This window comes from Nannospalax galili, unplaced genomic scaffold (assembly GCF_000622305.1).
Source record: "Nannospalax galili isolate Female #2095 unplaced genomic scaffold, S.galili_v1.0 scaffold563, whole genome shotgun sequence".
In the NCBI taxonomy this organism is placed as follows: Eukaryota; Metazoa; Chordata; class Mammalia; order Rodentia; family Spalacidae; genus Nannospalax; species Nannospalax galili.
Genome location: NW_008350459.1, coordinates 1,815,754 through 1,826,344, shown reverse-complemented (window position 1 = coordinate 1,826,344; position 10,591 = coordinate 1,815,754). Strand labels below are relative to the sequence as shown.

General features: G+C 43.0%; 1 protein-coding gene across 1 annotated transcript in view; it reads left to right on the top strand.

The window, feature by feature from the left end:
- Positions 1 to 10,591, top strand: part of LOC103745759 (nesprin-1-like) — a gene marked incomplete in the record, with an annotated part of 95,465 nt that overhangs the window by 65,334 nt on the left and 19,540 nt on the right. The window contains 7 exon segments of the mRNA XM_029570753.1: positions 901 to 1,083; positions 1,426 to 1,563; positions 1,767 to 1,958; positions 2,777 to 3,107; positions 7,378 to 7,520; positions 9,468 to 9,594; positions 10,148 to 10,353. Coding sequence (XP_029426613.1) covers positions 901 to 1,083; positions 1,426 to 1,563; positions 1,767 to 1,958; positions 2,777 to 3,107; positions 7,378 to 7,520; positions 9,468 to 9,594; positions 10,148 to 10,353 — 1,320 coding nt within the window.

Here is a 10,591-nt window from a genome sequence, read left to right as displayed (position 1 = left end):
TTTCTCAGTTTTTTAAAAATATTCTATTCATTATTTTTATTTTATGTGTATGAGTGTTATGCCTGCATGTAGGTAAGTGCACCCGTGTCGTGCAATGCCGGCGGAGGTCAGAAGAGGCTGTCAGATTCCCTGGAACTGGAGTTATGGGCAGTTGTTAGCTGCCATGTGGGTGCTTGGATTTGAACCTGGGTCTTCTGCAAGAACAGTCAGTGTTCTTAACCACTGAGCCATTTCTCCAGCCCCAGTCTTTGCTCAGTTTTGACACCAGAAATCTTGAACACACCAATCTGGCATGTAAACATCATGTGTTTTTGTAATGATTCCAAAAAATTTGTTTTCAGGTTATTTTATTCATTTGTTTTGTTTTTTGTAAGTCTCATGTAACCCAGGCTGGCCTCCAAATCCCTGTGTAGCCTAGGATAACCTCATATTTCTGATTCTGGCCCCCCTTGCTTCCAGAGTGTTGGGATTACAGATGTGTGCCACCATACCTGGCATAGGTTATTATTTTAAAAAAATACATTATATATGTTGTATACACATATGTGGTGTTTATACAATTCATCTGCAAATCTATATATGGCATTTATATTTAATTATACATTTATTTACAAATACAGTGGTTTCTTAGTGTTCTGCATTTTTTTTCTGGCTCTTGATTCATCTCCCTTTTTCTTATATATACATATATACTTTTATATATTATATATTGTATATAGAGAGTATATATAGAGTATATATAGTATATACAGCATATATATATATATTCATGAGAAGTTGTCCTCTGTACATAGTCATGTAACTTTCATCCTCCCTGGCTCTGCAGAACAAAAACCAAATAAACATAACTGAGAATTTTTCAAGGATCTTCCATGCTGATTCTCTTCTTTGTGACCTCAGGCTTTTCAACGGCAGGTCCATGAGAGCCTGACCCAGCTGGAGCTGATCAATAAACAGTACCGCCGCCTGGCCAGGGAGAACCGCACGGACTCTGCCTGCAGCCTCAAGCAGATGGTCCACGGAGGCAACCAGAGATGGGATGATCTGCAGAAGCGTGTCACCTCCATCTTGCGCAGACTCAAGGTTCCCATCAGGCCTTGTTTGTAATTTCCAGGCCAGAGGATAGGTGCAGGGTGTCTCACACAGCAGTGACACGTGATCTTGGGGGTTGGGGTAGAAGAAGTCAAGGTTCCCATCAGGCCTTGTTTGTAATTTCCAGGCCAGAGGATAGGTGCAGGGTGTCTCACACAGCAGTGACACGTGATCTTGGGAGTTGGGGTAGAAGAAGGGTTTGGCGGAAGTGACAGAAGTTACAGTGGTGCTCAGTGCTTTGAGGAAATGACTTCCCAGAGCATAGACCATGACTGGGCGACATCAGTGTGGCTATGGACAACTTAATGTTTATTACCATCCTCTCACTTCTAGCATTTTATTAGCCAGCGTGAGGAGTTTGAGACTGCACAGGACAGCATTCTAGTCTGGCTGACAGAGATGGATCTCCAACTCACCAATATCGAACATTTTTCTGAGTGTGATGTTCAAGCTAAAATAAAGCAACTCAAGGTAATGGGTTGGTTATTTTGCAAATTGTCCATGTGAAGGAAAACCAAAAAGGAAAGGGTTTATAGAGCCTTTTGTACAGAGCACAAGGAAGAACGCTTTAAAAATGAGTTCTCCATGATTATAAAAATACTTAGAAAATGCTAAAGATACATCAGGCTGATACCATTGTGAGCTGTGACAATCACATGGTGTTTGTGCTCTAGGCCTTCCAGCAGGAGATCTCACTGAACTACAATAAGATCGAACAGATCATCACCCAGGGGGAGCAGCTGATAGAGAAGAGTGAGCCCCTGGACTCAGCTGTCATCGAGGAGGAGCTGGATGAGCTGCGACGCTACTGTCAAGAGGTCTTCGGGCGCGTGGAAAGATACCACAAGAAACTAATCCGCCTGCCTGTAGGCAGCATCTACTTCTTTGTCATTAAATCCAGGGGGAATTAATTGTGTGGGATTAGGTAGCATCACACCATGGTCCAGAGTCAACCCTAATTTGAATACTCGCTATCTAACCTTAGACAAATCATATCACCTTTCTTGCCTCGGTTCCCCCACCTTTAAAACAGTCTTATTCACAGCCGCTACCTTATAGGGGGAATTGTTTTGATTATTAGATGACTTAACATACAATCATATAAAGACGTGAGCACACATCTACTGGCGGTGAAGCAATGAGATGATGTAAGAGATGTAAGCAATCATGAGATTATTCTTAGATGAGTTTTTCCCATTAATTTTCCACTTCCCACCATGATTGTATTTCATTTGTAGAGATGTTGTTATGTGGATCTTTGGAATCCTCTGTGATAAAATATGTTCTATGTCTGGAATATAGAGCCAAAAGGAGAAGTTGAGGTTTTATGAGTAACCTCCTTTTGTTCCTGATAATGTACCTGCTGTGTTGTAGGCCTGCTGCTTGGTCCTTTGTCTAGTCTATATTATCTAACTTAATTTCCTATAATGGCTCTTTGGAAAGTATTAAATATTATTCCCACCTTACTAGTAATAAAACTGAGTCTCTGGTAGATTAATAAGTAAGACATTCTGAAAGAGATCAGAAAATTCTTGAGTATTTGTTGATAAAGTTACCTCCTCCACATAATCAGTAGACAGTCTAGAGCACTTTGAGTGTTGGGATTTGCTGAAGATCACACCTGATGGGGTTAGGGGACAGTTCCAGTCCTGTGGTAATAGAATTGGTGTGACTTCCCTTCTAGCTACCAGACGATGACCACGACCTCTCAGATCGAGAGCTAGAGCTCGAAGATTCCACTGCTCTCTCAGACTTGCACTGGCAGGACCCCTCTGCAGATGGCATGCCCTCCCCCCAGCCTTCCTCCAACCCCTCCCTCTCACTCCCCCAGCCCCTCCGGAGTGAACGGTCAGGGCGAGACACCCCAGCAAGCGTGGACTCCATCCCCCTGGAGTGGGATCATGATTACGACCTCAGTCGTGACCTGGAGTCTGCATCTCGAACTCTGCCCTCAGAGGATGAAGAGGGTCGGGAGGACAAGGAGTTCTACCTCAGGGGAGCTGTTGGCTTGTCAGGTAGGAGACAGCCTTTCCTATGGAGTAACCATACTGTACAGGGAACACATCAGCTGTGCAGACTCATCTTCTCTGAAGTGTTTGATGCTAAAAGAGGTGTATAACATGGTTGAAGAAGGGGAGTCATGGGGTGCCTGTCCTGGAGTTAGGTAGAGACTTTAAGGAAGAAGTTTTTGAGTGAGACCAGAGAAATGAGTGTCAGTCTGTGGCAGTGTTCAGAGGAAGGAGACGAGGGAGCCCTGCCAGCTTTGTGACCAGCCTTGGTGTTTCTTATGATCTGAACTTTGTCAAAAATGATGCTATTGTGTTGAGTATGAGTAGCATGCAGTCAAGGTGGAAGCTGGAGACCTGAACAAGGGCCTGGCCGTGAAATTGGCAGATCACTATGGAAGAGTTTGGCCCTTTTCCTGCAAGTAATACAGATCTGGAGGAGGAGCTAAGGAGAGAAGTGCTGTGACCAAATGCATATTTTCATAGACTATATGAGAGGAAAGTAAATTGGAAAGAAGAGAATCCAGGTGGAAATCATTTATAATCTAGAACATAGGGCGGTGACCTGTACTTAGAAAGTAAGATAGGGTCTAGATAGACGTGGCAAGAAATCACTGGGAAAAAAAATCCTCCATACTGACAGATTGAGTGGAGATGGAGACAACTTTCTGGCTTGGGCATCTAGGTGAAAAATGCAGGTGGTCCTAGGCTGAGAGGACCATGAGAGAGAAAAAACACTGTGTGGCTGGGCAAGACAAGCAGGCTGCAAGGGAGGTGGGTTGGTGAGATGGTGAAGGTGAGGAAGCCAGTTGCATATATCCTGATTTGAGGTACTTGTAGAATTTCTAAGCACAGCAATTCAGGAGTAGATGCATGGATCTAGATCTAAATCTGAAGGTGCAAATTAGGTAGTTACCCACATGTAACTAGGAACTCTTCCAAGTAGATGGAGGGAACAGCACAGATGAAGCATCTAGAGAGAAACAGGAGGAGCAAAGAGCCCAGCCTCACGTATAGTGAAAGTCTGGACCAAGAAAAAAGCAGCTTACAGAATGAAAAGGACAGAATAACCAGAGTCTGACTGTTGACACTAGTACATGCATCTCAAGCACCCTTGGGAAAGTCATCTCTAGCTCTATTCATTCGGTTCCATCTGGATTCCTAAACACATGACATTGCTGTAAAAATAAATTTCTTACTTTTCTGATTTCTTGATACTGATGTCCATTAGTTCCACCTCTGGCTTCAGGACCAGTGCTGCCCAGGCTGCCTGATATGCAGCCACCAGTCACATGTGACTGTAAAGCACTGAAATGTGTCTGTGATATCTGAGGTTGACTATAAGTAGAAAATGCACTTACACATGTGGACCAATTTCAAAGACCCAGAACAAAGAAAGAGCACAAAGTATTAGTTCTGTTCATGTTGATTGCAAGGCATAATCTGCTTTAGCAAAATTTAGCATCAGCCCAATTTCATATGTTTATTACCCTTCTAAAGTGTCTATTAAGCCTTTAAAATTATATCCATGGTTCACATACATACAGAGAACAGTGTAACTCTAGATCCTGCCTAAGCCAGACATAGTGACATACATTTGTAATCTCAGCACTTGAGAGGTGGAGACCAGAGATTCAATGGTTCAAAATAATCTTCTGCTACTGTATTGGTTGCTTTTCTGTTGCTATGGTAAAACACCACGACTAAAAGCAACTTAAAGAAAAAGAAGCTTATTGTGACTTACAGCTCCATAGGACTGGAGTACATGAAGTCTGTAAAGGCATGCATGACGGCAGGAGCAAGAAGCTGATAGCCACATTTTCATCCACACAAGGGAGCAAACCCAGAGAGCAGGAAGTGTGGTGAGGCTATAAACACTCAAAGCCCATCCCCAGTAACATACTTCCTCTAGGAAGGCTCCACTACCTAATGGTTCTATAACCTCTCCCAAACAGCACCATCAACTGTGGACCAAGTGATCAAACACATGAGCCTATGGGGCGGGGGGCATTTCTCACACAAACCACCAGAACTATATAGTGAGTTCAAGACTTACAGAGCTGATCTGGGAGAGCTTATCTCAAAACAAGCACACAAACAAGAACCCCCCTATTCAACCACTTACTATCCCTTCAGGCTTGTATAAGAAAATTCATTCCTCTGGATGCTAATTTTCTCATCTATAAAATGAGTACTGTTTGGGTTTCTATGATGATAAATGTGCTTTTACTGCTTTGTTTTATTTTATTTTATTTTATGAGAGTGTTTTGCCTGCATGTATGTAAGTATGCAATGCCTACAGAGCCCAGAAGAGGATATCATATCCCCCAGATCTGAAGTTATGAATGCTTATTAATCTCCATGTGGATGCTAGGAACTAAACCCAAGCTGTCTGCAAGAGCAACCAGTGCTCTCAACCACTAAGCCATCTCTCCAGCCTTGATAAATGTACTTCAAACAGTACCTGGCTTAGAAAAAAAAATTAATGTAGATACTTAGTAGGATTTACATGATTCTCTATGTGCCAGGGACTGTCTAGAGTGACTAATTTCTTTTTTCCTCAGGAAAATTACTTTCCTGTCACAGGGGAGTCAAGGTGTCCAGCACTTAGCTGTCAACTTAGATTGTGCTCTTTTTGCAGATGTAGTGATCCCTGAAAGCCCCGAAGCCTATGTAAAACTCACAGAAAATGCAATCAGAAATAACTCTGGTAGGCACCAAGTGGGAGCGAGCCTCCCTCCCTGCCTTAAACCCGCCTCTCTCAGCACAGCTTTCCTGCCTCTCACGGCTTTGGAGCTCTAGCACGCCAAGGCACAGCCTTCCTCCCTTCCTTCTGTATTAGAAAAAGGCAGCTGACTGATCCACGCCTAGAAGATGCTCACAGTAACCAGATCATGAAATGGCTCCTCTACTTGCCAGATGAGAAGCAGTCTCGTTAAGGAGAGAATCCTGCCCACCGGCAGCGGAAGCTCGTACTCAGCCATGTACCCTAGTCGTCTACTTGGTTGTAGCATTGTGGCCTAGTGATGGCTGAGCAAGCGGCCTTAGGCCGCCCTCCACTGCCACCTCTTTTTTGAAAAAAAATTTCCTTTTAGTTTAAGAGGCCTTACCAAATGTTCTCCACAGAATTTTAGCCCTTAGATTTCCCTGTAAGGAATAGGAGAGAGATACTCCTGAAACCAGAGGCATTAGGACATGGAGCCAGCTCTGCTCAAGGTTGCACTAGATCAGCTGAAGGTCAGGGTCAGTGTTTGGGGGCATGTTGGAGACTAGCAATATGATTCTGAGTCATGGAGACACTGGTTTATACTTCGGTTTCTAAAGGCCATAAAAAGGACAGGAATCAAAGTAGCATTACAGACAGGGTGATTTTCTCAACGATTTCCACATAGTGGCCTCTGCCTGCTGTGTTTAGGAGGCCTTTTTCTAGGGACAAATAAATAAATTTAATAAAGCTTACTAATATTTTTTTCTTTTACCACTCTGTGCTAGTGCTACTCAGGTGATTCATGTTCTTTTTCATCAATAAGACTGTAATACACATGCAAACATGTACACGCAAGCATGCATGCATGCGCACACACACGCACGCATGCATGCACGCATGCACACGCACTGCAGTTTCAAAGTTCTTAAGAAGAGAATGGGCCAGAGGAGCTTGCCTAAATAGAAGCAATGAAATCTTAGCTTGCTCCTGGTTTCATTTCAGACTTCCCATAAAAAGCCAGTGGCTGCTATTTTGATCTGTCTATGCACATGTATTGTGAGGTCATCTTTTCTTAATTAACTCAAATCCATCATATCTTACGTGAATGATGCAATCAGGACCTTTAGCAGTGTTGTTGTCTCCGAGGTGCACAAAGACAAATTGGAAGATCAGTCATTCCCCGATAGCTATGTGAGCCCATGAAAAACCTCTCTTCTAGTTCCTAAGGAATGACAGACACCCCTTATTAGAAGAGGCTCCCTCCATTTATAGCACTCACATTGCCAGGGGACTGGTGGAAGGAGGAAGCAGACGCTCAGGCTGCCTAGGATGCACTGCAAAGCCCTTTGGCAAACCCAAACTGCTGAGTAGCTTCAGGAAACACTTTCACTGGCTTGACTCCTTAAATGTTTAACCCTCTAGCACCATAGCACTAAATCTGCTTTATGATTCCCCCAATATACACATTTTTTCTACTGTCATAGCTGAGTAATTTCTGAAACCTCTTGAATGATAAGCTTGAAGTAAGTCAAACAGTATGGGCCATTAAGACTCTTGTGGTTGACACAACAGGGGATCCCAGTGCCTTGGAGTCTCAGATCAGGCAACTGGACAAAGCTCTGGATGACAGCCGTTTTCAGATGCAGCAAACCGAAAATATCCTTCGTAGCAAAACTCCCATGGGGCCAGATCTGGACACCAGCTACAAGGGCTATGTGAGTGTGCCAGCATGCTCCTGACATGGACCTGGATTACAATTCTGTGACCAAGAATAATCCTTCTGCAGCATGAGGGCTCTGTAAAGTCGTTAGTGCAGCAGTGTCCTTAAACTCTTGATCATGGATATGTAGAACAAAGTCTCATTGTCTAAAATGATTCTTTGGGAAGAACTGATCTGTTTGCAAGCCCCAGAGGCCTGCTGTCATGACCCGTGTGTTCCTTCTCACTGAGCACTTCGTATGATCTGTCTAGCTGAATACAATAAAATGCTTTCATTTCCAAATATCATTAGGCGTCTGTCCAAATCCAACTAATAAATTTTGGACCAAGGCTTTCCCTGAATTACTAATACGGGATTTTTTTTTTTGGTTCTGTTTTTAATTCATTTAATGACCTTGGAAATGTTTTCAACCCTCTGTTTTCGATTTGGGGGAATTGCATTGCTGGAAATTGAACCTTGAACACATTAGGCTAGTGCTGTACCATTGAGTGACATCCAAGCCCCACCTTCTTTGCTGAGTGTGGAGAAAACAGTTCTGACTTATGAGAATTAGAAGAGAAGATACCAAGGGATTATGTGTATTATTAGTTCTGTGTTTTCAGCTACTAGCTGTACCCGATCAATTCTATTATAATTTGATTTACCCTGGACTAGTTATTGATGAGTAATGTTTCTCAGAGAAGTACCTGTTTCCTACACATTCTTAAGGAAGTTAATTTTAAAGTATGTCTCCCCCTAAGTCTTAGTCAAAGGAATGGAAAGTTAATTTCCAGTTGCCTAATCACAGCTTTTAGAACCAGGGAGAAAGCTATTCTACGTGTGCATGCTGTTGCTTACTTCCTTATATTATATCTTTCTAGTGAAACCTCTTGTTGTATGTGTAGTGTAGAGGTTGGAGATGTACCTCAGTGGTAGAGCGCTTGTTTAGCATGCTTGAGGCCCTGGGTTCAATCCCCAGCACCCCATATGATAAAAATAAAGTGCAGTGTAGTTTTATGGTGACCATCTCAACACCACTGCTATGAGGCATAACCTCAACCAAAACTGGTAAAAAATAACTCAGAGACATTGTGATACATGATAAACATTGAGACATAATGTTATGCCTCATATACAAAGAATGTGTTGACAGTTTTGTTCTATTTTATCCTACTTTGTGCTCTTTTATTTTACTGGAGATTTTTGGTGGTATGTAGCCAAGGCTGGCCTCCAACTCATAAACTTCCTGCCTCAGCCTCCCAAATGCTAGGATTACATGCATGTGCCACCATGCCTGACACATTTGCTCTTGTAGTATTTGAATACTATGTGTAATATTAAAATGGAGTTGGAAGCTTTTTCTTTGATTTTTTTATTTAGTCCCTTGATGTCTATTAAACACTACTTTAAATTTTCTCATAAAACAGCTGGCTTTAATATTGCTTTAAACTCTTAAGTATTTCACTTATTCAGTGCAAAAAACGTTCTTGTGAGATTTGTGGTGCTGTTAGTGTTTGCACATTTAGGTTTATGGAAGAGAAACAGGGAACAACTTGCCAAAAATTATATATTCCTTGCCATCTGGTGGATCTGGGCTTTAAATTCTGGATCAGTTTGGTCTGCTCAGGTTCATGAATATAAGATAAGTTTTGAGTGTTTTCCACACCCATCATGTATGTGAAGTGTGTCTTTAAAGGTTTACACTTTGTGTGGGGGGGTGCAAATGTAAATGCGAGTGTGTGTATGAGAGAGAGAGAGAGAGAGAGAGAGAGAGAGAGAGAGAGAGAGAGAGAGACTGTTACCTGTTGAAATAGCATAGTTTGGAATTCTGTTTATATTTAGTGTATTTTACAGAGAAGTAAACACAGCCATTGCCCTGTTGGGTCACTAGGAAGATGTTCTCCAAAAGCTCTTGCCCTGGTGAGGCCTGTGGTAACAGAGTCATGATTTTGTATCTGAACAGATGAAGCTGTTGGGCGAGTGCAGTGGCAGCATAGACTCTGTGAGGAGACTGGAGCATAAGCTGAAGGAGGAAGAAGAGAACTTTCCTGGCTTTGTTAACCTCAACAGCACTGAGACTCAGACAGCTGGTGAGTACATGGCCCTGAGTTCGAGAGAATGATGCAAGTTTCTGAAGCGCTTTGTCACACCCAAGTTCCCCGGGCTTCCTAGCTTCCTTCTAGGCTATTCTGTCACGAGAACGTCTCTGCACGAGCTAATGATCACCTATGACAGAGGAAGGATGATGAGGAGTGTCATAATGCATCTTGTTGTGTTCCTTTTATGTGAATGCTCTGCCTAATCTCTGTCAGCAGTTTCTTGTATATGTTTTCAAAGTCTTATTGCCAGAAGCCAAGGATGGATGGATCACCTCACACACACTACTGTTTATTCCTTCATAAACCTTCTCACAGTGCTACATTTTATGTGGCTGTTGTTCTCAGTTATGATAGAAGCAGATAGGAAAAGAGAGTCATGGTACCCAGTTAACTGTTATTTGCAGGTGATAACAAAAATAATCAGTGGAATGACTGTTCTTTTCTGTTGTTCTTTAAAGTTAGCCACAATGTATATTTAAAACACTTCAAAGCCTCAGAGGTGGAGAGCACCCATTCACTCACTGTTCTGTGTGCGCTCTGCCAGGTGTGATTGACAGATGGGAGCTCCTACAGGCCCAGGCGTTGAGCAAGGAGTTGAGGATGAAGCAGAACCTCCAGAAGTGGCAGCAGTTCAACTCAGACCTGAACAACATCTGGGCCTGGCTGGGGGAGATGGAGGAGGAGCTGGACCAGCTCCAGCACCTGGCACTCAGTACCAACATCCACACCATTGAGTGCCACATCAGAAAGATTAAGGTAGCAGTCCTTGCCTTCCCTCCATCTGTGAGACAGACCACAGTCATGCGTACCAGCTGTTCAGAGCTCTTTGTGTGTGCGCAGATGCTGTGTGTATGTGTGCAGATGCTGTGTGTGTTTGTGTGCAGACATGTTTGTGTGTGCGCAGATGCTGTGTGTATGTGTGCAGATGCTGTGTGTGTTTGTGTGTAGACATGTTTGTGTGTGCACAGATGCTGTGTGTGTTTGTGTG